At 41.8% G+C, this 27989-nt stretch overlaps 1 protein-coding gene across 2 annotated transcripts in view; it reads right to left on the reverse strand.

The window, feature by feature from the left end:
- Positions 1-15741: 15741 nt before the first annotated feature.
- HAVCR2 (hepatitis A virus cellular receptor 2) overlaps positions 15742-27989 on the reverse strand; it is a 44513-nt gene continuing 32265 nt past the window's right edge. For both annotated transcript variants that reach the window (XM_008255320.4, XM_070076381.1), the window contains 2 exons: positions 21815-21851; positions 15742-19464 (listed from right to left, as the gene is read on the reverse strand). In XM_008255320.4, coding sequence (XP_008253542.2) covers positions 19305-19464; positions 21815-21851 — 197 coding nt within the window. In that variant the 3' untranslated portion in view covers positions 15742-19304. The remainder of the gene's footprint in view (positions 19465-21814; positions 21852-27989) is intronic.

Below are 27989 nucleotides of genomic sequence, written 5' to 3' on the forward strand. Positions count from 1 at the left end.
GCTCTGTTAGCTCCTGGTGGTTGGGGGTTCTGCAGCTTGCAAAACACGGAGAAAAATATCCTTAGAAACAGCTCCTTCCCTATATATAACCTCCAAAGTGACTTCGAATCCTGACACAGCAGATAAGGGAGGAAACAGAAAGGAAACTGAAGGCAGAGATAGAGTACAGCTCAGTGGCAGAACTTTTTCTGCTTAGGAGCCACCATGGTTAATAGTCCCTAGCCTCAACCAGAGAATCATGTGGCCAAGTTTGCCATTAGCAGGATGAATTGAGCAAGAACATGAGTCAATCATTGTGCCTAACCATTCATATTACAGGATACTATGATTGCATCCTGCTGAAGGCTGCCAAGAGAAGTCTTCATGAAGCAGAAGTGTGGACCACATTTGGGTTCAGAGCTGAACTCTGCCATTCACAAAGCTAAGTAGCCCTGAGAATCAGTGAGCCTGTCCAAGATTGGATTTGGTTTGTAAGAAAGCAAGAACAAAGAAAAATGAATGAAAAACCACTTACTCTGTCTTTCTCAAAGGATTGGTATAATGAGCCGAAGGACTAGGAGAGAACTTTGGAAACTAAATCTTCACATGCATTAATCACATTGGCTAAAATTGTTGGAAAATTTACTACACTGCAAGGTACGCCAAGCACCCACATGCATTTACTCCCCACAGACCTCCTGAAGGAGGTGCTGTTGTTACTAACCCCGTTGATGGAGGGGTGTGGACTTAAGACTGGAATGATTACTGCAGAGGCCTAAGTCAGTCAGGATACTGTCCTGTGCTGTGACACTGTCCTGCAGCTGGTTCCCAGGAAACACAACCTTTCAACTAACTCAAACCATGACCAAAGAAACACCTACTGTACCTTAGGAATGTTCATTAAAAATGAACTTGCATATCATATTGTAAAAAGTAAACAGTTTTTCAAAAAATAAAATAAAAGGAGCGAGGTTTCTGTCTTTGTATCATTGCAGGAACAGTGATTAACGCCATTGCTTGTTCTCCCTGCATACAGAACACATCCAGTGTGGGAATGAGTGAGGGAATGCAACGCACCCCCTAACTGAGGATCAGCTCTTCTATTTTCATGTGTTCCTTGATTGTCAGTGAGCACCCTTTGATCCCTGCGATTTTCAATGTGCCCAATAACCACACATGAATCTGTATTGTTTAAACCTTGCTCAATTCATATACCCTTCCTGAAAGGTTAAAAGCTGTAATCAAATTCAGGCTTGTGGAACAGCCAACTCAGGCAACTGACTGGTTTGTTTCCAAATTCAGATCCTCTGTTGCACTAGCTGAATAAACATCAGTTTTTATTTTTTTAGCCAGACCTCATAATTTCAGGTGACAGGGGGAAACTGAGGCTTGCAGAGGTTAAATGAGCTTAGATTCCAGGCTTCTGGCTTTGAACATTGGCTCTTAATCATTAATCCATGTTAATATGAGTAAGCCTGCCTAGTACTTCATTAACTCCCCTTCTGACCTAAAGATTCAGTAACTTCCAGGGAGGCAATAGTGTTCCAGTTCCAGCCTGATGGTCACACTTCATGTAGAAGAAGATGGTCTTAGCATACTGTGGCCATGAGTCACTCGCCACTTCAGAGGGGGAACTCTTGACTCCAGGAGTCTCCACACATAGAATACGAAGCGTAAAGCTACAAACTAGGGGCTCAAAGACTGGATTTGACCTTCAGAAGTATTTTATATGACAGTGTTTAAAAGTGTACTCCTTAATCAATGATCAAAATCTAAAACTTCAGAGAGTTCACAGGAAACTTGGATTTTTAATCTTTTGCAAAATAAAATGAGGTGACAACACATAGCCCTTACCACTCTACCCACTTAGAGTTTTCCAGTTTGCCCTATTTCCACCTGGGAGCTTCACGGACTTACCTGGGCCTTGGATGGAAGGAGGATCTTGACTTAGACATTCCTCCATTATCCTGAACACAAGCTATTCTCCTGTCACCAACCTTCCCACGGGCTGTTCCACGTCCTATTGGCTGAAATTCTGCTCTTCCATAATATGAAGGGGTGGGACCACGGCATTAAAAAATCCTTTCTGCTTTAAAATAGCAAATCTTCCTGCCTCTTGAATTCAACTGAATAATAAGATGAGTTCTACCAAAGAATAAGCATGTTTCTGGAAATTTTTCTGTCTTCTTATCCCCTATTTGATATGAGGCTCTTTCAAAATGCTGATAGAAAGTAGAATTAAATGGTAAGTTTATTTTGGTGCACAATTTTTTTAAATCAATGCATACAAGAGAACTTCAATGAGTTCATGAAAAATGTATTTTATAAAACAACTATCCATGGATTTCAAATTTTTTTTTTTTTTACCTGAGCACAGTATCTTTTGATTCCACAACCTATGAACTTCCACAAGTACTATCATGTGCATGGCAGAGACACTACTAATCCCATGTCAACCCCCCAAGGCTAGGTGACAAATGCTGAAATGGCTCACAAAGAATTAAATCCTGTCTTATTATTCTGACGCTGGGCCAAATCCCAGTAGGCCAATGATACAAATTGTTTTAAATTTAACTCAATTCTACAAATTATTACTAATGTACAGAGGCTAACAGGGCATGACTCAATATACTAAGGATGTGAAAAATCCAGGGTTGTACAATCCAGGAGAGACACAGATAAGTAAGTAACTAATAATTTGAAGCACAATGAGCTAAGTGTAAATACATAATCAGAAAAAGTCACACCACCATGGTCAACTCTCCCACTGCTCTCAGCAAAAGCAAAAATGAAACAAAAAAGCCAAAAACATAACTCCTTATCAAGAGTTCAGAAACCCCAGTGATATGGCCCCTATCTACCTCTCAGGTTTCTTCTTCTCTCCCTCTCTCCCCTCTACCCTGGCCACAGCCACTTAGGCTGTGTCTTCCACTTCCCATTTCCTCATCCTACTGTTTTACACTTTTCCCTTTTCTTCTGATCCCTGATTTATATGTCACTTCTGGAATATTTCCTGTGACCCCTAATTCTAAAATATCCAATCAATCAACCAGTGCTTCTCTCTATCATCACCCCAATTCAATTCTCTATGCAGCACTGTCTTATTTCCTTTAATGTGTTTATTTGTGTGAGTGAGATGGTGTAGGCTCTTTCTCCTCTCCTGGACAGAACAGTCTTTGATTATGGAATTATTCTGTATGGAGTTGTTCAGCACAGGCACTGTGCAGCACAGTAACCATTAGCCACCTGCAATCCCAGAGCACTTCATTTCCTCCTAGTACATCCTAGAAATTTTGAATTATTTTCATTTAATTTGATTTTAATTATTAAGTTTCCACACGTACTACTGTGTTGAGCAACACCCAACTCGAGGCCACAAACTTCTTTAAGTCAATTTAAGTGCTGATCAAAGAGAGAAACAAACAGAAGCAGAAAGACACTAAAGAGACCATTCATATTGATGGGAGTTGGCCAGTGAAGAGAATAGGAGGAAATCCCTAAAAAAGTGGCATGTAAGGTTAATAGTTGGAAAAGAATGGGTAAGCAATGTGTTAGTGGAAGAAATGATGAACAAGAATCAAGAACTGGGGCCTGCATTGTGGTATAACAGGTTAAGCTGCTGCCTGCAGCACGGGTATCCAATATGAGCACCAGTTTAAGTCCAGGCTGCTCTCTGCTAATGAGCCTGGGAAAGTAGCAGAAACCGGCCCAAGTGCTTGGGCCACTTCCCCCATGTGAGAGGCCTGGAAGAAGCTCCTGGCTGCTGGTTTGGCCTAGCCTTGTCTACAACTATTTTGAAGCATCCCCATGTGATGCTCCTATTTTTAACATTATACAGATATAAAAATTACAAGGCACTCACATTTATCATAATAAATAAAAACAATTTTAAAAATATACTCATTTCACAAATACTTGACTATCTGCAATCCGTTAGACGTAATTCCATTCATTTGGAATGTCTGAAAGATCCCTGCTCTCATGTAGCTTACGTGTAACCAGAAGACAAGTATGTAAAGTTTAAAGACATAAGCAACATCTTGCACATTACAAGATGTTGAGTGCTGGTGGGAGAAAAAAGAAAAGGGAGAGGAGGGTGGATTTCAATTTTCAATCAAATGATCAGGTCTGCTGAAAGCATCTCCCACTCTTACTTCTGAGAGAACGTATTTCGGCACAAAGAACACAAAAAGCAGTTGGCACATGCCAGAAAGATAAATAGGGAACTGAGAGGGCAGAGGCTCAAGGCAGCAGGGTGCCTGTTGTGTTCAGAGAGTGGGGGAGTGGGGCAGGGTGACTGGAACAGGGTGAGTCACACTGAACCCCAGACTGGCACTAGGAACAGACAGACATGTGGGGCTCAGGAGCCGTTTTTTGAGGACATGGGCTTCCACTCCATCTGAAAAGGAGCTGAACTGCACAGACAGAAGGAGATGGAATGCGATGTCCTTTGAGAAGCACTGCTGTGCCTGATAGATTGACAGGCAAGGAGACTTGTTGAGAGCCTATTCTAGGAATCCAGAAGGGGAGGGTTGACAGCAGACATAACCAGTGAACACCCAGTGCTCAGGCTCTGCATGCTTAGGAGGTAGAAGAGATGGGATTTCCAGGACAGCGTGAGGAGGAGGGGAAACCTGAAAAAGACTACAAGGAGTTTGGCTTGAGTCATTTGAATGACTGGAGACATCACTTAGACAGCAAAAGCTGCGTGCGCCACAGAAGTATTGCTGGGTTTAGAGCATGTTAAATGTGGCACGTTTTAAACCCAAGTGCAGAATGCTAGAATTCATGAGGGAAATCTGAACTAAAAATACATTTTGGGGAGTCACTGACTAAGAAATGGAAAGTTAAGCGTTGAGCCTGAATGGGATACTCAAGGAAAGGAATGTGGTTAAGGACTAGATCCTGGGGCCTTCCACCATTAAAATTTGAAGAGGCTGTAACACCCAAATAAAAGCGGGCCAAGGAGGCAAGAGGTAAAGCATTAGGTAAATGGGGTCTTGGAAGCTAAAAATTAGCTGCTAATGACCCTGAGTCCAACAACACATAGACAAGGAAGGAGATCTGCACACAGAGCTGAGCAACCTGGACAGCATTAGTGACGTTAGCATGTTATAATCCAGAAAAGAGTTTGCAAGGGAAAAGAAAATCAGCAAATAATTGGAAACAGAAATGTTTTCGAGAAATTTTGTAATGAAGAGCAAAAGCAGAAGGGGCAGGTGGACGAATAGGGTAAAGAAAATGTTTTGTGTTTTTTTAATGGTAAAAATAAGAGCTTCTCTGAACAATCTGGAGATGAACAAGGGAGGAAGAAAAATTGATGACAGGAAAATGAGCTGAACAGCAGAGGGATGGAAGCCAGTGCTGAAGTAGAGGGTTCATCTTAGACATGTCCTGGGATACCACATCAGTGGACACGTCTAGTCCAGGGAAGCACTGGACTGACCGCTTTTTCAATAAGGCAGGAAACTCAGTCCAAAGTTGGCAGTGGCTATGGAGAAGAGCTTTGGAGGATTTGAAGAGAGCTTGCACATAGAAAATGGACTAAAAACTAATACAGGACCCACAGGGCCCAGTAACACTTGTAGGTCACTAAGGTAGAGGTCAAGATAGCGAGAGAGGATGATGATGATGATGATGAAGATGAAGGTCTCCAGCTTCCTGGAAAAATCCTCTCAGCCTTGCCAGACACTCCCTACTCTACACATACAAAATCCCAACCAAATAAAACCTATCGGAGACTCATCTTTGCTGGATCCATAGTTTCTAACACAAAGAGACAGCCACTAAACCTTTAAAAGTCAGCAGCCAAACCTAGGCTCCTCCTTCCCTGATCATGACACCTTATACAATGAGCTATTTTTTACAGCTATTTCAATTTTACAAATCACAAATATCCAAGAACAAAACCACCAATAGAACCAACAAAAGCTGTCACTATCGTGCAACATATTGAGCCTCTACCTGCAGCACCACCATCCCATATGGCTGCCAGTTCAAGTCCTGGCTGCTCTACTTCCAAACCAGCTCCCTGCTGATGTATGTGCCTGGGAAAGCAGTGGAAGATGGCCCAAGTGCTTGGGCCCTGCACCCACGTGGGAGACCCAGAAGAATCTCCTGGCTCCTGGCTTCAGATCGGTGCAAATCTGGCAGTTGTGACCATCTGGGGTATGAATCAGCAGATGGAAGACTCTCTCTCTGTGTGTGTGTGTGTGTGTGTGTGCATTCGTGTGTGTGTGTCTGTAGCTTTGCCTTTCAAATAAATAATACATCTTAAAAAAAAAAAAAGCTACCTTGAGAGTCAAAGACCTCCAGTCAATCTTCTTGATAGATTTAACCCACTTACAACATAAACAGATTCCAGAGTGATATTACTGTGCTGAAATTGTACTTGATCTCTGCTGAACTATTTCTACGCATTCAGCCAAGGTCTTGATTTTAGGACTCCAGGACACAAAGTGACCTTAAACCACCTGTGGCCAACTCCCTTAATTTATAAGTGCATAAACAAGTCCAGAAAGAGGAATAAAGTATGGGACCCATTGAAGCCACCGGGGGCAGATGCAGAAGTGAAAGCCAGGCTTCAGTACTTCTAGTTCATTATCCTTGCTATTCAACCAAGCATTGTTTCAGCAAGTATTTACAGAGCACCCCATACTAAGCAGGGACCATGCTAACCAAATGAAACAAACCAACAGTTCCTGCCTCCCCAAGTTTAGGGAATAAGCTGTCATCTTTAAAAATGGAAGCAGAGTTACATGATGCCCCAGCATAATTTATGTTATAAACATGCTCACAAGACCTCCTAGATTTTGAATTGTATATATGACAAGGATGTTAAGAAACTGAATGTGATCACTTTCTCTCCAGGCAGCTGCAGGCACTACCCCGTGTAGAGCAGAATGTGTCCCCAAGGAATCAGGAAATCAAAACAATGTGCATTAGGCCGGCGCCGCGGCTCACTAGGCTAATCCTCCGCCTAGCGGCGCCGGCACACCGGGTTCTAGTCCCAGTCGGGGTGCCGGATTCTGTCCCGGTTGCCCCTCTTCCAGGCCAGCCCTCTGCTGTGGCCCGGGAGTGCAGTGGAGGATGGCCCAGGTGCTTGGGTCCTGCACCCCATGGGAGACCAGGAAAAGCACCTGGCTCCTGGCTCCTGCCATCGGATCAGCGCGGTGCGCTGGCCGCAGCGCGCCGGCCGCGGCGGCCATTGGAGGGTGAACCAACGGCAAAGGAAGACCTTTCTCTCTGTCTCTCTCTCTCACTGTCCACTCTGCCTGTCAAAAAAATAAAAAATAAAATAAAATAAATAAAAAAATAAAAAATAAATAAAAACAATGTGCATTGTCTATTTAAAGACATTGAAGATGACACCATGGGTTTGCTTTAGGATTATAACTTTAACTTTTTGGAGTAGGCGCTTTGCATAGAAGTGAAGATGCCAATTGAGACAGCACAATCCATTTCAGCGCACCTAGATTCAATACGTGGCTCCGCTCTTGAGTCCAGCTTTCTCCTAACGCACATGCTTGGAGGCAGTGTTGTTGGCTCAGGTGGTTGGTTCCCTGTCAACCACACAGGAGACTAGGATTGATTTCCTGGCTTCCACCTTTAGCCTGGTCCAACTCCCGCTCTTGTGGGAACTTAAGTAGTCTACCTGTAGATGGAAGCTCGATTTCTCAAGTAATCCTTTAAAGCTTTCATTTTTAACCAGTGATCCCTGCTGCTTATTATCACTAATATGATAATATATCTCTTCAATACACATTTTGTTGAAGACAGACGAGCCAAAGAGATTTAGCAGTATTAGGCTTTTGTCAGATGGCGTTAGCATAGTTTTCATAAAGAACTCTGTACACTCCCAAACCTGGACTCCCCACAGGAGTGGTACCAATACCAATCTGAACAGTCCATGCTAGCAGCAACCCCGATACTGAGTTCTGCTAAAAACTTTCATCAAGGCATTGTGCTGGTGGTGTGTACTGTGACTTTGAACAACGTTGACTCTTCTACTAACAATACAGGTTGATTAAAAATGTCAGTATTCTGGGGCTGGCATTGTGACATAGCAGGTAAAGACACCTGTGATGCCAGCATCCCATGTGGGCACTGGTTTGTGTCCCAGCTGCTCCACTTCTGACCCAGCTCCTTACAACTGGCCAGGGAAAAGCAGTGGAAGATGGCCCAACTGCTTGGACCCCTGCCACCTACATTGGAGACCTGGATGAAGCTCCTGGCCTCACCTCAGCCCAGCCCTGGCTGTTACAGCCATCTGGAGAGTGAATCAGACAGAAGCAGATGGAAGATCTCTCTCTCTCTCTCTCTCTCTCTCTCCCCCTCAAGTAAATAAATAAAAGAAATTTATAAAGTCAGCATTTTATTGGGACACTAACATGGAAGTATTTCCGATATTAAATGAAAAAAATTCACATAACAACTTATTTCAAAACACAAATGACAGCATATTTATGTGTGTGTGTATATATATATATATATATTTACATACACACATATATATAAATGCCATGGGAATGAACCCACCAAGCTTTTCAGAGTATCCTATTTGGTGGGAAGCAAACTAAGAAAAGGGGTACTTTTGGCTGGCTCCACAGCTCAATAGGCTAATCCTCCACCTGTGGCACCGGCACCCTGGGTTCTAGTCCCGGTTGGGGTGCCAGATTCTGTCCTGGTTGTTCCTCTTCCAGTCCAGCTCTCTGCTGTGGTCCGGGAGTGCAGTGGAGGATGGCCCAAGTCCTTGGGCCCTGCACCCGCATGGGAGACCAAGAGGAAGCACCTGGCTCCTGGCTTCGGATTGGAGCAGCACGCCAGCCATAGCAGTCATTTGGGGAGGTGAACCAATGGAAGGAAGACCTTTCTCTCTGTCTCTCTCTGTCTAACTCTTGCTGTTAAAAAATAAACTTACTGTTCAATTTTTTCCATGAATTTTTCATGGTGCCATTGTATAATGTATATAAAATGTTTTAACTACAAAACAAACAGGGGCAGGTGTTGTGGCACAGCAAGTTAAGCTGCTGCTTGGAATACCCACATCCCATAGTAGAGTACTTGGGATTGGGTCTGACCTCCACGTCTGATTCAGCCTCCTACTCATTCAGCTGTGAGGCAGCAGAAAATGGCTCAAGTACTTGTGTTTCTGCCACCTGCCTGGGAGACCCAGAGGGAGTTCCTGGTTTCTGGCTTCAGTCTGGCCTGGACCCAGCTGCTGCAGGTGTTCAGGGAATGAAACAGTGGATGGATGATATTTGTGAGTGTGTGTGTGTGTCACTCTGCCTTTCAAATAAATTAATATTTTAAAATAATTTTCAAATCAAAAAAGAACAAGTCCTAAAACTGTGCATTTCTACAAAAATGGAAATGTTATAATAATGATAAAGTTTTCATGGCCAGATGTCAATCATACTTTTCTTTATCCCAGAAAGACACAAAAGAAAGCAACAAAAGTTGCTTAAAGCTACACTCAGACATCAGCAAGCAGACAGAAAGATGGAAGATTTTGAAATAATACTTTAATAAACATGCAAGGGCAACACTGTGAAGCCTGTGTTCATCTACAAAGCAGGAACTACATCAGGTCAGTACTGTTGGATCATATGTCACTGTCAACTGGGTCACATCATGAAATCATCAGTTAATAATTATGAGATACCTGCCATGAGTCAGGCTATCCTTATTTATGAGTCATTTGACATTTTTGATATGTTTGGTCAGTGGTAAAGCTAAGAAGGAAATACCACCCCAAATTCCTTTTCTGTATCATTTAGAATCAAATAATTTGCAGGTCTGCTCTACACTTATTGCCTTTTACTATAATTATTTGCTCAGATATTGGTCTTGACTGATGAACTCTGACTGCCTGGAAGGAAACACTTATGAATCTTTATATCCGCAGCAGCTATATCCCAGCTCGAGTTTGCAACAGAGAAGGCACATGTTCATCCTTTCAGTCAACTTATAGGTACTTACTGAGTACCCACTGTGACTCAAGCATTGTACTAAGCCCCTGGGATACTGCAAGAATGGCAGTGTTTGCTCTCTAGCTGAGGGTTAGGTCAGACAAGTTACAAAAAAATATTTAAAAAACAAATTCAGAGAAGTTCAGATATGCAGGAAATAAACTGAACTAGAGATGGGCAGATTGTTACTTTAGACAGGGTGGTTGGGGGAATCTCTTAGATGAAATATAAACTAGAAAACTGGAAAACTAGAAAAGGGCAGCTCTGCAGTGTTCCAGGGAGAGGGAGGAGCCCCTGCCAAGAGGCTGGAACCCAGAGAAACAGGGCTGTTCTCGAAGCAGAAACGATGCCAATGGGCCTGAAGCAGAGAGCAAGGAGAGACAGGTGAAGTTGGCAGAAAGTCAGTTCCACAGGAAGCTGCAAACAAATCTCAAACAACAGAGAGAGTGAATCCAACTGATGATTTTTTACCAAAATAAATAAATAAATAAATATACTCCTAGGAGAGTGAAAGTGGACAGAAGGCTACCAGTTAGGAAGCTACTTCTCAGAAGGGAGAAGAGGAGGAAGGAAGGAAGGAAGAGACGAATTGGAGTAAAAATAACTGGTTACAAAACAACACTCCCCAGGAGAGGCACTCCGCTTTGTTTTTGTTCTTGCTTTTACCTCAAACTGATTCTTAAGTCAAAGTTCAAACAGTAAAAACTGAAATAAATGTTTAGTGAAAGCAACTTACTGGAATAAAAACTTGGTTTCTAAAATGATTGCCTTGAAAAAAATAAGTATATTTAGCTACACACCCATAAGTGAATCATAATTTTCATTTTATAATCCTACTTTCAACAGAACATACCTTCGGACACAATAACTTTGTGTATAGAACTCTATGCATTGAAAGGGCAGAAATGAACACAGGTTATTGTTTGGTTTGGTTGTTTTAGGGATAAAAGCTAGGTTTTAAACTGCACTTGCTAAACAACAACATTTTCTTTTTGATAACCAATCAACCACAGGCACACAAACAGTTCTGCTCTGAATGGAACTGGTCCATTGCCTCTCGTATGTCAACAGGTAAGTTATAAAGGTCTTTGAGTTCCCCCCTCTTTGAGAGCACTTATAAACATCGTGCACAACACAGACCACAGAGGTAGGGAAGAACATCTTTAATAAATGATCTTCTTAACTGTCAAAAATTTCTGAAAATGAACCTGACAAAATGAGAACCCGGGCCTTTGAGGAGTCCCACAACCCACAGATCCATGGGCTCCCATGTGAAGAGTTAACCCCCGCTGCGCCGGGCCTTTGTAGGGTACTTGGTCACAAGATCCAGCAGGGCTCCAAACAAGGCACTGGGAAGGCCTGTGTGCGCTCACTTGCCGATTCTCTGCACCGCCCAGTCCGGCTGGCAGAGCGGGCAGCGAGTGTTCTGCTTCACCCACAGGGACATGCAGCAGTTGTGGAAGGAATGGTTGCACTCTCCCCACACCACAACACAGTCCTCCTGCTTGTTTTCGGCTTGACATCTAATGCAGGCATCCATCACCTGCACCCTGCAGATGGCACACGTATCACACTCCACGTCCCAGCTTCACATGGCCACCGTGTTCCACTTCTTGAGAGAGAACATCTTGGCGTCCCCGACTCTGAGCCTGAGCTCCTGGAGGAGACAGGGTGCGGGTCTCCTGGGCCTCTTCCACGTTGAGCAGCGATGCCCAGCCTGCTGCGAAGACACTGGGTCATGGCATGTGGGGCGACTATGGAGGCTCTGCAGGGTGCCCCGCGGGGCCACCTCATTGGCTCACCACAGGAGGCCCATGATTGGCTGGTGTGGTTAGTAACCTGCACACAAGTTTTTGTTTAAGGATATTCCTCACTGGCTTATTTGAAATGGAAAAGAGAACTGAGTGTGTGCACAATTTGCTCTACTTAATACTACACAACTATATAAAGTGTGTTCTCCAAAATACTGTGACATGTATCACTGATCTTTTACAGAGAGCAGAAAGAAGGAAGTTACAGTCTGAATGCGTGAGAGGGAGAGGGTGAGAAAGGAGAGAAAATGGCCCAGAACTGTGCTAAAAATGTAACCATTAACTACATGTGGCTACTGAGCACTTGAAATGTGACTGGTCATAATTTAGAGGTATTATAAGTGAAAAATATCAGGGTACTTCAAAAAGTTGTAGAAAATGGAATTAAAAGTAAATATAAAAGATAAAAACTTTAGTTCTTAAGATATACTTTTCTAAGTGACGCTACTAGCCACTTAGCCCATCTCATAAGGACCTTGAGGGTCCTGGAAACCTAAACATGTCAATGCAGTCCTTTTTACACAAATAACTGAAGAAAAATGGGTGTCCTTTAAAGCTTTTGTAAGATTAGGAAAACAAGTAGTCAGAAGGAGCCAATAAGGAATTGAAAATGAATACCTAATGATTTTCCACCAAAGCTCACATAAAATTGCCATTGTTTACTGGGAGGAATGAGTAGAGCATTGTCAGCGTGAGAAAGTGTCTAATGCTCTCTCAGACATTTTTATGTGAAAGCTTTGACTTTCTCTAAAACACTCTCACAATTAGAAGATATTATCATTCTTTGGCCCTCCAGAAAATCATCAGGCAAAATGCCTTAAGCATCCTAAAAATCTGTTGTGATGACCTTTCCTCGTCAGTAATCTATGTTTGCTCAGACTGGACAATTTCCACCTCTTGGTAGTCATTGCTTTGTTTGTGCTTTGTCTTCAGGATTATACTGGTAAAGCCATCTTTTATCTATTACACATCTCCCAAGAAATGCTTCAGGATCTTTATTCCACTTCCAAATTTCTTTTGAAAGGTCTTTTCTTGTCTGCAACTGACCTGGTCACAACTGTTTTGGCATCCATCAAGAACAAAGTTTGCTCAACTTTTTCAGCCAGACTGTGCAAGCTGAGCAGTTGGCTATTACTCCTTAGTACTCCTCAATTAGGGCACAGAGAAGATAATTTTTTTTCCTCACAGGTTGATATGGATGGTATACTACTGCAGGTTTCATCTTCACAATGGTCTTATTCCTTTGAAAACTAGTTGTCAGGGCTGGTATTGTGGCATAGCAGGTTAAGCTCCCACCTACAATGCTGGCATATCATTTGGGCACCAGTTCATGTCCCAGCTGCTTCACTTCCAATCCAGTTCCCTGCTGATGGCCTGGGAAAATCAGTTGAAGATGGTCCAAGTGTTTGGGCGCTGCCACCCACGTGAGAGATCCAGATGAAGCTCCTGGCTTCTGGCTTTAGCAATGCCCAGCACTGACTATTGTGATCAGCTGGGGAGTGAACCAGCAGATGGAAGATCACAGTCTCTTGTTCTCTCATTCTATCTCTGTTAACTCTGACTTCCAAAATAAATAAAAACTTTTTAAAAATGAGTTACCTACTTGTAAACCATTAATTTCTTGGGTTGTTATCTCTATAAATTTTTCATAAAGCATCAACAAATTCAACATTCTTCCAACTACTCTTCACCATAAATCTGATACTGCTGTAAAAGCAGAATTCATATTGCTGTGATAGGGGGCTCTTTTCAAACTAATATCTTATCCTTAGTATCTCAGACCAGATCCCATTCCAACATGTTCTCACAATTAGCTTAAGCTTATTTTGATGCAAAACAATTTCAAAATTCATGCATAGTTTTTTCACGAAAAGCATTTTCCATGGACTACTTGAAGAATCCTGACACACAATGAACTCTTGAGATTTACAATGAAACAAAAGAAAGACTATAAATGCTTATTAACAATTTTATATTTATTCTACACAGAGATGACATTACTTTTCATGGGTGGGGAACACCCAACCAGCAGGCCATGTAAAGCCCATAAAATCATTTGGCTTGATCCTGCCAAGGCAACCTTAAGTGGGAATCAAAATTAAATAAATCGTTATCAGGTTAATTTTAAAGCTAATAATTTTTTAAAGATTTATTTATTTCAAAGTCAGAGTTACAGAGAGAGAGTGAGAGACAGAGAGTTTGTGCTTCCATCTGCTGGTGTACTAACCAAATGGCCACAACAGCCAGGGCTGGACCAAGCTGAAGTCAGGAGGTAAATCTGAGTCTCCCACCTGAGTGCAGGAACCCAAATACTTGGACCATCTTCCACTACTTTCCCAGGAACATAAGTAGGGAGCCAGACTGGAAGTGGAGCAGCCAGGACTTGACTTGTGCTCATATGAGATGCCAGTGTCATAGGCAGCAGCTTAATCTGTTATACCAGAACACTAGCGCCCAAAATGATAATTTTATGCGGCCTGAAAATGATGTTATGAATATTCAAATGGCCCTTGGCAGAAAAAAAGTTTCCCCACCTATACTAAGTGAATGAAATATAGTCTTAAAATCAATTTCATCTGTATTTTATTACTTTTGTTTTTATTTTTTATTCTTCCATTCAATGGTTCACTCCCCAGATGGTTACAACAAAGTCAAGAGCCTGGAATTCCATCCAGATTGTCGCTCCCCCTCTTCGTGGAGGAACGACACAGGACCCTGCGCTGTTCTTTTGTCTGCTCGGCCCTCCCCGGGTTTGCTGCTGGTTCTTCCCGGGTTGGCTACTGTCCCTTCCACCTCCGTGGAAGGGCGGTTCCCCCTGGCCACTTTCCCCACTTCCGCAGGGGAGTGGCACACCGCCGGCCGGCTCTCTTGGGGGCTGCACAGGTGTTCCCTTAGATGTTCCCCTTAGATGTTCCTCTTAGATGTTCCTGGTGCATGCCGTCTCTCTCCTCCTTTATAGTCCTCCTCCGCCAATCCTAACTCAGCTGCCCACACACCGAGTACGCTGCTCTCCTCCAATCAGGAGCAAGTCCTACAGTTTATTGGCTGAACTGGAGGCAGCTGTGTAAAAGCTGTTTTCTTCTCTCCCAGCGCCATATTGTGGGAGAGCAGATGCACAAAATAAGTCTTAATTCCAGTAACTTAGTCTAGTCCGAGTCGCTCCCAGTTGCTCCCCACACAGATCTCCCACGTGAGTGGCAAGGGCCCCTTGCCTTCTGCTGCTGCCTTCCCAGGCACATTAGCAGGGAGCTGGATTGGAATTGGAACAGCCAGGACTCAAAATGAAATTCACATGGGATGTCAGCATCCACATGGGTGCCTCAACCACAGTGCTGGCCCAGCAAAAAAATCTTTTGACCCTAGAATTGACCAGGTCTGAGGGTTGACATGAAGATCCGCTGTGAGGAGCTTTAGAAACTCCCAGTTTCCCAGGCCTCAGGGATGTTCTCTGCAGTTTTCATTTTTCTCTCCAACACTCCTACTCCAAAACAAAAGCCTAACTGCCTCTAATCTCTTCAAGAGACAGGATTTTTCTGAATTGACGGGATTTCAGGGAAATTCAGCAAATATGTATACAAGGAAGACACAGGATGGGACAGCTAACTTGAAAGAATTTGCTTTATAGCACTTTGGGCCCTGAGTAAGCGTCTCTGTTTAAGGACGCATATCTTGTTGGATTTCTGCTTCCCTTATTGCTGTCTAACTTTTCATAAAAAGAATTTTTTCTAAAATCTTGTTGTAGTGAACATGAGGATAAATAAATGAAACAAGAAACCTATAATATTGGAACAAAAATATGTGAAATAATTTCACCTATATCTATACAGTTGTTATTCTTATATGTTTTTCTAAGAAGAAATAAATTCAGTGTGCATTTGATTCTTAATGGCAAGTACAATTGTAGATAACAAAGTTAAGAAAAAAGATTAGATGGAGATATACGGCTCCCTCAAAACTGACAAAAAGAAATTAACAATGCATTGGCACGTAAAGTATTTTTATTTTACTTACACTAAGTTTAAAGTAAAGTGAAAAGGTACAAGTACACAATATAGAAATTATAACATCACAAAGCAGATTACAAACATGGGATATAAAACTGTAATGAAATATTTCCCAAAGGTGACCCATTCCCAACACATTATTTTAATAATGTGTATATTTAGACAGATGTCCTCCACCACAATCGTACATGAGTGGTTTAAACAGCCAGTTTTTAAAATCTCACTGCTCTCTTTGGCAAAAGAAAGTCACACCATAAGCAGAAGGAATTAGAATAAGAATTCAAAAAATAAATTCACCACTATGAGTAAATGAGGGACTTGAAATGACCTTTATTACTGTGGTCAGTGTGGTTGAGAATGAGATTAAGAGGATCCAGAAGCCTGAAACTAACATATCTGACTCATACTGCTCCCTTGGCAGTTTCCCACCAAGCATAGACCAAAATCTGAGCCTTCCTCAAGCTTGAGAATCTCCCAACTGAACAGCCAGCCATCCCTACCCTCTCCCCTCTTCCCAACTAAGTCCCAGGAAAGCACAAGAGAGAATTTCGAAAATGAATGCCCTAAGACCACCTCCACTTATTTCCAGAACAATCCAGATTTTTTTCCATAGAAATCTGGAGACAAAATTAATTTGTGTTCAGTTTAGTGTTTTAAATCAAGATATCACCTTTGGGAAAAGGAGGCATGAAGAACATTGGACATTCAAAACATATTTTGGGATGGGGAAATGCTTTATATCTTGCTTGGAGTGATTTACATAGGTGCACACATCTGTCAAACTCATATTGTACACTTAAAAAAATGAGTGTTTTTATTGTATGTAAATGATGACTATTCTGATTAAAAATCAGTAAGATATTTTCATAAATCCATCCTTTTATGACATTAAAAAAGGGAAAAACTAATTTTTTATATAAATTAAGGTTATATGAACCAATTAGAGAGAAACTAAATTGTTTGGAATTTCTGCCTTGAGAATTCCAAATCTATATGAAGCAATAGGCAGGTAAAACATAGTAAGACTTCACTTTTCTCAGTCTAAAAAAAAAAAAAAAAATCAGGTACCTTTCCTGTATCTCTGTTCAGAACCTGTGTGTTCTCTGTTGACAAGTCTGGAAGAAAAATCCCAAGGTACTTGGGAGAACAAATCACACATTCACTCCTACCACTGTTTTCAGTTAGGTTACTATTTGCTGTTTCCTGGACCCGTTGTAATAACTTTCCTTTGCTCGGTTTTGTTGTTGCTCATTTTGTTTTGCTATCTTTGCCATCTTCCCCATTCCAAATATTTGATGCAGAGCGGCCCCTACACTGAAAACCAGGGTTCCAGCTCTCATTTGCCACCACGCTCTGCTCTGGACTATGACCCATCCAGGTCTTCATTTCTTATCACGAGCAGGGTGAACAGGAAAACACCACTACAACTCTTCAATTTAATTTTTAATTATAAAAGAAAGTAAAGAATTCAAACTGAAGCAGAGGTATATTAAAGAAAAATATGAAAGTTGGTCTTAACCATTTGTCCCCACGGGGTAACCATGTTAACGTGTGCATACTCAGGGCCAGGGCTGTGCTACAGTGCTGAAAGCCACTGCTGGCGGGGATTTTGCCTGCAGCATTGCTGCTACTTTTCCAGAGTCTAGAACAGTATCCAGTACAAAAGAGATGTCAATAAATGTCTGCTGAATGAATGAGTGTACATGAATCCTCCTTCTTGTCAGATCGACTAGAACGTCCATGGAACCAGGGATGTGTCTACTGGGTCCCCTTTGTAGTCCCAGCACCAAAGTGGCTGGCACATGGTAAGCACTTACTAAGTATTTGTTGAATTAGCAAAACAGCTCATTGGCAAAACTTCCTAATTATTTTTAACTACACCAGTGTATTGACATACCATAACACAATCAACTACTGCAACTACTGATGTAAAAAGTCTTAAAACACTACTGCAATGATCATCCTAAAGATTTTTGTAGGATAAGAATCTCCTCCTAGGGAAACCATGGATTTGATCACAATATATTCTGAAGTTCCTCTCAGTTGAACTGCATGACTTCAAAATACTTGAGATTAATTTCTCAGCCTGAATGGAAGCTGATGCCTATAATTAACTTTGGGAAATGATCTCCATTACTTATCCTGCTGTAAAAGCCAGTGTCTTACAAAACTATCCAGATGCAGCTCTGACACTGCCACTCACATAACAAGACAGCAAAAAACCTCCTGGAAACGAACAGGCTGCCTGCGTCCTCCATGACCAACATCTGCTGCAGGCAGCATCATGTGGGGTTGAGCAGTTTTCAGCCAGTGACAGATCCATATTCTTGATTCATTCTTTGTGGGCTGAGGAGGGCTCAGCAGGAACAAGGAAATGGACTCCCAAGGCCTCAAGCTGGGAGATGCTGAGAATCAAAGGCCACTTTGGCATGGATAAGAGCAGAGAGGGGAGCTTCAGTTTATCTGTGAGTTCTCCAAAGAAAGAAGTTACAAAGGCAGGCTATGTCTGAGCTCGCCAGTGAAGAAGTCTTCTCAGAAAGCTACCTTTTTTCTCATCTGATTTTTTTCACTCTGAAGATATTCAGTAAGTTTCCATATGTGTCAAAGCCACGCCAGGCCCTGGGGAGGCAACAACAAGCAGGACAGACTTGTCTGCACCGTGTCAGAATTCAAGTTCAGGGACCACTGTCTCCATCAGTGGTCCTGACACTAGCAATACAAATTGCTAGAGACCTTTGCCTTCCTTCCACCAGGAAACAGAATTTATGTTCCAGTCACTGCTGCTGCTTCTCTGAAAAATACAGCTCCAGTCTTCTCCACAAACGGAGAAGTTGGACAGAGATTGTTGCTCTTCAAGCACACAAAAAAGACTTAGCAACATACAACAAGCACACTTCCCTTTTCTCCAGGTACTCCCGCCGAGCAGTGTCCTTAAGTGAAGCAAAGGAGATCTGTGCGCTGGCACACACTGCTGCAGATGCAACACTCAAAAAGGCATAATTCAGAGGCAATCTTCAAGATCGTGTGGTCCTGTGCCAGTCAACTCTAAACTTTTTAAGGAGCACGAGTCTCTATGAAAGTCAGTGGCTTCTTCCATCTTTCTGCACACACACACATACACACACACACAAACACATGCATACATTCCAAAACATAATTTTACCTACATTTTCAGCAGCTTCATGGATAGCTTTTGTGCTTGAATTTCCTCGAACTCCAGGGATTTCGTATCAAGGATTCCTAATCCATGAAAAGCCCATTTGCCCTTTAACATCCATGATTAGCATTCCCGGGGTTGCATAGCTCTGTTGGCTACATACAGAGGTAATGGTTTGCCTGTGTAAGTCCAGTGCAGGTAACACAGTCCCATCTGCACATGAGCTAACGATCTTCAGAAAATGGGATTATTCTGCTCAGACAGATGGCACCTCCAAAATCAGTCAGCTGACGGATCTCATCTTTTTTCAAAAAAACAATGCCAAGATCAAAACTGGAGTGATTAAATGCGATGGAGGTGAAAGGTGACAACCCAGAAGCAGTCAACACTGAACCCCACTGGTGACATAGCAGTAATACTCCTCAGGATCCTCTACTTCATACACGTTCTCCTCAATGCTGTAGATGTTGTCTTCTGCACGCATGCCTTCTGCCACTGCATTTGCTAACCCTGATGGGGGGACGTTGGCCAAGGGGATGGGGCTGTGGAAGTAAAGGCTGAGGCTGAGTTAAGTATTTCCCACGTAACACAGAATAGGATTAAGAGGAGAGGTTTTGAAGAGAGAGCAACCAAATGCAGTGCACAAACCATGATCAGTAACTGGCTAAGAGGGAAAGCCGTAAAATGGCTATAACATAACTTGAAAACAATTGAGGAAGTTTTATTTCCTTAGTCTTTAAAATGGCATATCCTTTTTCTTAGGAGTTGCAGGTGAAGTGTCCAAGTGTCTGCAACTTCCTTACAAATGGTTCAGAAAAAAAAATTATATACATAGAGAACTAGAAAACGCAAGTTGCTCCAAATGTCAAATGAGGACTTTAGGTAAAATGTTCTATTGTTCTTTGTTGTTATTTTAATTCTTTTTTTGGCTTGAGAAATTTCAAAAGGAAAAAGACAAAGAAATGGATGTCTCAATCGAATCACACTTGAGTTTTAATTCTCTCTCTCTTTTTTTTTTTTTTTTTTTTTTTAGAGTTTTAATTCTCTGTCATTGGCCAGTCATATGACTTTGGGCAAATCTGTTTTGTTTTCTTTTTTTCCTTCAGTCCATTGAGAAATATTTAGTGTGGTACACACTTTTGTGCATCTAGAGATACAGAAGTGAACAAAACACAAAAACTCCATAGACACAGCGTGTAAACATGTTAAGCTCTCAAACAGGATAGAGAGAGCCCTGCCTAATGGGACTGCTTGGCAAGTTGTTTTTCATTCAACCACCCACACTGATGAAGCACCTGCTAAGTACCAAGAACTGTAGTGGGGATAGTTATTCACATGGCACACCAGTTCTGACATGCTATGGACTCTACAATTCATAGTTAGAGATGAACCTCAGCCATGATTTCATGGATAATGAATGAATGTTTATAAATGTTATTGATGAATGTTATCATAGTTCCAAGTTTCAGTTCTAATAAAGAATACACAGATAATCTAAAAGCATTGATAAATAAATACTTTGAGTTGCCATTTATTTAGTTACAGGGAATGCAGAGACAGGGGGAGGGAGGGGAAGAGACAAGAGAGAGAGAGAGCGAGCAAGCACACTCCCCTGGTTCACTCCCCAAATGCCTGCACCGTCCTCAGGGCCAGGGGCCAAAGCCAGGATATCTCAGAATGCAACCCAGCACTCCCAAGTGGGTGGAAGTAACCCCAGAACTTGAGCCATCATTGGTATTTCCCAAGGTCTGCATTAGCAGGAAGCTGGAGCCAGGAACTAGAGGCAGATACTGAACCCACTTGAGTATCTTATCTGGCAGCTTAACTGTTCAGTTAAACACCACACCTCTGTTTGACTTTTACTTCAGATTACTTTGTCTTCGAATACTTGCATGAACCAAATTTCACAGATGCTGAAGTCCCTTATGTAAATGACATGGTATTTGCATATAATCTATACATATCCTCTCAAACACTTTTAATAATCTCTAGATTAGTGATCACACCTCTTGTAATCTGTATATTCTGTATATATAGATTGCTTAGGGAATAAAGACAAGAAAAGAAGTCTGTGTACTCTACAGACACAATTACTTTTGTTTCTCATGAGCAGTTTGTTGAATTCAAGGATGAAGAACCTACAGATAGAGATGGCTAACTGTATTCCATATTTTATTAGTCTAAAATTATCAGTGGTTTAGATAGAATTTGATGGACAGGATCTTTTTTCCCCCAAAGCTATTATATTTTATTTCTATACCAAATGTCACTAAAACTCTGAAATCTAGTCAAAGTTACATAAGTTATGCTCTTTGAGTCAGGAATAGAGAGTAAGACATTGGTGGTTCTCAGCACTGATTGTCTACTAGAATCACCCAGAGAGCTCTCATGAGCCATACTTACACTCAGGCCTCATGCCCAGAGACGCTGACTGAATAGTTCTAGGGTTGATCCTGCACAGGTACGCTTAAGTGCCCAGGTGATCCTAATAGGCAATCAGAGCTGCAAATAACCCGGGTTGAGCTGTAAAAACCCTGTGAACAGATTCTAGGCTTCTTGTTTACCCTCAAAGTACAGCCCAGCTCCTGGCTACTCAGACAGCTCAGACAGCTGAAAGTTCAGCTCATTGGGAAAAAGCCATTGCAGATTCATAAGCATTTCTTATTAATAGAGAGATAAATTTTATACTTTAACTTGGCTCAGGCCACTAGGGGTATGAAGAAGGAACTGGAGCAGCATGCTGAATTTTTCATTTTGTTATTAGAGCTAGGGCAAAATGCAAGTGTAAGCTTAGGTCCCAAAGCCCCAGAGCAGAACTTTCCAGAGCAAAGCCATATTAGAGTAGGGGCCTTCAAGACTTCCCATCCCCCTTCCCCATTCCATTATTCTTACCTTGAATTCTGTAACTTCTTTTTGCTATGAGAATGCCCTAAGTAAAACAGGGAAGAAAAGTCAATACAAATGCCTTCATGAAGTAAATGAGACAAGAAATAAGACAGACTCACTGGAGGCAAAAGTTGTTTAGGGAACTTGGCTCTCATCTTAGTCTGATTTAAAACAAACTCCCTCGTATGCCTTAGTTGACTATATGGTTGGTGCTTGAAAGTAACAAAGATGGATTTTTCTTATTTAACAACTATTATGGAACATATACATGTTTCTGAAGATTTCTAGGCACGAGGGACACAATGGCAAATTGTGAGCCCTAACTTCATGAAAGCCTTCAGTTGCATTTTACTGAAAGAGACAGAGGGAGGAGAGTGAGAGATAATGAGAATTTTAAAAGAAAACAGTAAATAAGAAACTCAGATAACTTCTAATGGTGATATATTATGAAGGAAATTTACAAAACACTGAAACAGATCACAGAGACCACAGAGACGGTAGTCAGGCACAACTTCTCAGAGGAGATGGCTTTTGAGCTCAGTTGTGAGAGAAAAGAACTATTGGGAGAGCTCTCCCAATAGGGGCAATCAATAGTAAAGATCCTGATGAATGTCTGACACTGAAAACACTGCTAGAATAAGAGAAAGGCCCCAGAGAAGGTCTGAGGTGTGGACTGGATCAGGATGCTGTAGTACGTTTTTGGCCACAATCAAGAACTAGACAAGGATGTCCACCTCACCACTCTTAGTCACTACAGTACTGGACATCTTAGCCAGAGCAATTAGCCAAGAGAAACGAACATAGAATATCAAATTATCCTTGTTTGTACATAACATGATATTATGTACAGAAAAATCTGAAGATGCTATCAAAAGACTGTTAGTGTTACAGAAATCTGAGGTGGGAAAATTCTCTCCATTCAAACAGGCACCCGAGACAATCCATTTACACCCGTGGGCTCAACTGGAATCATTTCCTGAGAACTGAGCAACAATCCCCAGGTCCTTACAATATTTATAGGTTCATCAGCCTCATACCTTAGCTATTACAGCATTGGTGGGTTTAAATTGCAGATCATGTGACTTAGGACCACACTTCCAAAGGTCAGTGGGCCTGGTATGTTTGTAAAAGAGATACCAGGGCAGATTTATTGGACAGGTTTATGACTGGAGGTTACAGAAGCAGAACGTAGGACATCTTCCCTCCCTAGACAAGAGAACAGTGGGCAGTGCTTCACTAGTTCATTGTGAGCAGCCACTTTTCAAGGTCTGTGTTGGGAGGAGGGTTCCGCTTTTATTTCTTTTTGTCTCTGGTTGCAGCCATATTTTCTCTAAATGAGAATTCAAATAAACCAATTCAATAAAATGGCAGGATACATTATCAAAATACAAAAACTAGCAGCATTTTTATACGACAATAACAAATTGCTCAAAAAGAAATAAAGACAGCAATTCCATTCACAATTGCTACAAAAAATGCATAACAAAGCATTTAACTGAGCAGGTCAATGACCTCTATAATGAAAATTATAAAACACAACTAAAAGAAATTGAACAGGACAGGAAAAAAATGGAAAGACCATCCTTGTTTGTGGAATGAAAGGATTACTACTGTTAAAATGTCCATGGCGTAGATATTTGGCACAGTGGTCAGATTACACTTGGGATGCTACATCCTATGTCAGAGTGTCTAGATTTGAATCCTGGTTCCACTCCCAATTCCAACTTCTGACTAACGTACACCCTAGGAGGCAACGCATCATGGCTCAAGTGGTTGTGAAGTAGGCAGGCATACAGGCTAAAATTGATTAGGTTTGTGAGCTGGAAGACCACACCTTCACCATGCCCCTATGTGACCTAACACCCTACCTGATACCCTCACCACGCCCCCATGTGACATCAGGCTCTACCTGACCATACCTGAGCGCCCACCTGCCCACAAGACACTCCCCTGAAGAAAATGTATAAAAAGGCAAGGAGCATCCCAAAAGGCTCTGTCTCTGCCTTTCTGCTGGTGATAAGCAGTGGAAAGCAGGTCAAGGCACTGGCTGCACATGGCTTCTGGCCTGCTCTCTGCTTGGTATGGACATTACCCTAGTTCCCAGATTTACCCCTCTTCAAACTGAACTAAAGCCCTCACTTTCCTAGGCACCTTTGGCACTTAATAAAAGCCAAAAATGTCCATGCTGCCTCGTTTATCTGTGCCGGTATTTAATATTAGGCAAGAACCCTCTTGGGCTTATTAATATTGGGGATTTATTAATAAATCGTATGGCACCCCACATTCCAGTTGCATATGTGGCACCCCAGATCGCACTTCTGGGGAACTTTAAGGGGCCACATTTTGATGTAGACTTTAGGGGGTCATCTCCAATTTCAGCTGGGTCCTTTAAACCCATGTGGGTGACGCATATTGAGCTCCTGGCCCAGGTCTGGCTGCTGCAGACATGTGAGAAGCAAAGCAGGAGTTGGGAGATCTTTCTCTGACTGTCTATATCTCACCCTCTGTGTCTCTCTGCCTTTCAAATAAATACCTTTAAATGCCCATATTATAGAAGACAATGTACAGGTTCAATGTAGTTTCCATCAAACGACCAGTGGTACTTACAGTACCTGAAGTCAAAAAACACTGCAGAGTTATAGTAACCAAGAAGTTAAAAAACATTAAAACCCGACCTAAGAACAATGGAACAGAAAAGATATCCCAGAAATAAATCCACACATGTACAGTCAACTGATTTCTGACACAGGGACCAAAAACATATTTTGGAGAAAGGATAGACTCTTTAATAAACAGTGCTGGGGAAACTGGATATTCACAATAGAAGAATGAAACTAGATCCATCTCTCTCACCATATACACAGATCAACTCAAAATAGATCAAAAGACCTAAGAGTAAGACTTGAAACTATGAAACTATTCGAAGAAAACATGGAGAAAACATTTTAAAACATTGTTTTTTTTTTTAAAGAATTATTTTATTTGAAAAGCAGAGTTACAGAGAGAAGGAGAGATAGAGAGATCTTCTACACACTGGTTCACTCCCAAAATGGACACAATGGCTGAAACTGGGCCAGACAGAAGCTAGGAGCTTCATCCAGGTCTCCCAAGTGGGTTCAGGGCCCAAGCACTTGGGCCATCCTCTGCTGCTTCTCCAAGCGTATTAGCGGGGAGCTAGAACAATTGTGGAGCAGCCAGACTTGAACAAGTTTCCAAACAGGATGTCAACACCACAGGCAGAAGTCCAATCCGCTACTCCACAGTGCCTGCCTCCTAAAACACTATTATAGACAGTATTTTTTTTTGATAAGTTCCCAAAAACACAGGCAATAAAAGCAAAAAAAAAAAAAAAGACAAGGATTTTAGTAAACTAAGGAGCTTCTATTCAAAAAAGAAAACATTCAACAAACCGAATAAACAATCTATATAGTGGAATAGAATGTTTGAAAACTATTCATCTTATAAAGAATCCAGGTTATATAAGGTAGTAAAAAAAAGAAAGAAAGAAAGAAAAAAAGAAGAAGCCTAAATAATCCAGTTTAAAATGAGCAAATTATCTGAATGATATATCTCACAAGAAGTGAAAGTGATCACCAAGCAAATGAAAACAAAACTCAGCAGGGAAGTACAAATCAAACCACAGTGAGGCATCGCTTCAGCCCAAATGGCCATTATCAAAAAGTGACAAGCACTGATGAGAAGGCAGAGAATGTGTAAGAGAATCTTTATACACTGCTGGTGGAAATGTTAGCACAGCCACCACAGAAAAACATAGGGCTCCTTAAAAAACTAAAAATAAATGTACAGTATGATCCAGCTACCCCACTCCTGGGTATATATCCAAAGGAAATGGAAGTCAGCATATTAAAGAGATAACTATACTCTTGTGCTTATTGTATCCACAACAGCCAAGATACAGAATCAATCTAGGTGCCCATCAACAGATGGATAGGCAAAGACGATGTAGTACAGGCATAATATAGAATATTATTCAGCCACAGAAAACAATGAAATTTGGCCATTTTCAGCAACAATGATGGATCCAGAAGACATTATGTTAAGTGAAATAATTCATACACAGAGACAAATACTGCACGTTTCCTATCATATGTGGAAGTTAAAACTTGATCTCAATATAGAAGAAAGTAGACTAGTAATTATTAGAGGCTACGAAGGCTATAGGGAGGAAGGATAAAAAGTACCAAAATAGAACTGAATGGAGGAGTAAGTTCTCAAGTTCCACAACACAGAGGATCTCACAGTAACTTGTGTATATTTTATGGAAAAGTAGAAGAGAGCAGCTTGAAATGTCCAAACATAAAGACAAGTAAGGAGATAGAAATGCTAATTACTCTGATTTTACCAGTGTACATTATATGCATGGAATATCACACCGGACTCTATAAATATATACAATCATTACATGTTAATTAAAAAGAAAAAGAGGGCCGGCACTGTGGCATAGTGAGCTAAGCCTCCGCCTGCAGCGCTGGAATCCCATATACGCACTGGTTCCTTTCCTATCCTGCTCTCTGCTATGGCCTGGGAAAGCAGTGGAAGATGGCCCAAGTGCTTGGGCCGCTGCACCCATGTGGGAGCCCCAGAAGTAGCTCCTGGCTCCTGGCTTGGGATGAGCTCAGCTCTGGCCATTGTGGCAATCTGGTGAGTGCACCAGCAGATGGAAGACCTTTCTCTCCATAATTCACCCATCAAATAAATAAAATCTTTTAAAAAGAAAATTAAAAATAGAAGGAGACAGAAATTAAAGATGACATCTAAATCCATAGGAATATGTATTATCTAGAAGGCTTCAAGAGAGGGCTAGGCCCAGCCCTGAGAAACACTGACATCTAAATATCAGGCAGAAGAAGAGGAAACAGAACAATAATTGAAAGGGAATGACCAACCAAGCAGGAGAACAGTGTTCCTAAAGCCAAGAGAAGAAAGACTTTCTAGAATGAGTGGGACTCAACTTGGGAGAAAAATGAAAGGGTGGCTACCAGGAAGACAACAATGTCTGAGAATTAGCAAAAATGGAAGCCATGAGTGAACTTGAGTAAAACTATGTCCATGGTGCCAAAGGGATAGAAGCCAGATGACAGTGGTCAAAGAGCACAGAGGGCACAGAGGGGTGGGAAGTGGGCACAACCCATTCAAGAAGCATGGCTGAGGAGGACATGGACAGATGGAGCAGCTGCAGAGAAGCGTACAGACCAGGACATATTTTATGTTAACCAAAGCCGCATAACCAGAAAAGGAGGCATGGACGAGTCAGAAGAAAGGCATACAAAGAGTATCAAAGTCTCTAGGGAGACAACAGGCATGGCACAGGCCTACGTGAGCTCATTAGTAGAGGGAGACACACGCATTGGCAGTGAGGTATGGAAGGTCATCTCAGGGAGTGCACTAGAAAGCGACACAACTGCCAGGCATTATCGGGGGACATTCAGGTACTGAGACCATGACTTAAAAACCCATCAGCTTTTTGGTAAGATTTTCCAGAGAAGGTTGCAGGGGAAAGGTTGCACACTGAACAGCACTTTCATGTTTGTTCTTTTGAATAGCTAGGTTTGGGGAGTAATACACTGTCATTCCTCAGTATCCATGGGGAACTAGTTCCAGAACTTCAAGAGGACACCAGAACTGGCAGGTAGCTAATGCCTTTTTAAAAAATGACCTAATATTTGCATATAACCCATGTCCATTCTCCTGTACACTTGAAATCACCTCTAGGTTACTTAAAATACCTAATGCAACGTACATGCTCTGTAAATAACTGTCGTGCTGTATCATTTAGGGAATAACAGCCAGTAATCAAAGTCTGCATATGTTAAGTACACATGCTAATTTTTTTCAATTATTTTCCATTTGAGATTAGATGAAACCATAAATGCAGAACTGTCAGGGTTGGCCAGCCACTTCTATGTGTATACAAAGTGATAGATTTCTCCCACACCTCTTATCCATTATACAAACTAGGGTGGTCCCTTAGATGAAGAACTTCACAGATTTCAGAAAATTATTATTGCACCTTAACAGACCTTAAACTGCATATTTGGGGCCAGTGCTGTGGTGTAGTGGGCTAAGCCTCCACCTATAGTTCCAGTATCCCATGTAGGCACCGGTTCGAGTTCCAGCTCCTGCACTTCCGATCCAGGTCTCTGCTATGGCCTGGGAAGGC

The sequence above is a fragment of the Oryctolagus cuniculus genome, chromosome 6 (assembly GCF_964237555.1).
Source record: "Oryctolagus cuniculus chromosome 6, mOryCun1.1, whole genome shotgun sequence".
Lineage (NCBI taxonomy): Eukaryota > Metazoa > Chordata > Mammalia > Lagomorpha > Leporidae > Oryctolagus > Oryctolagus cuniculus.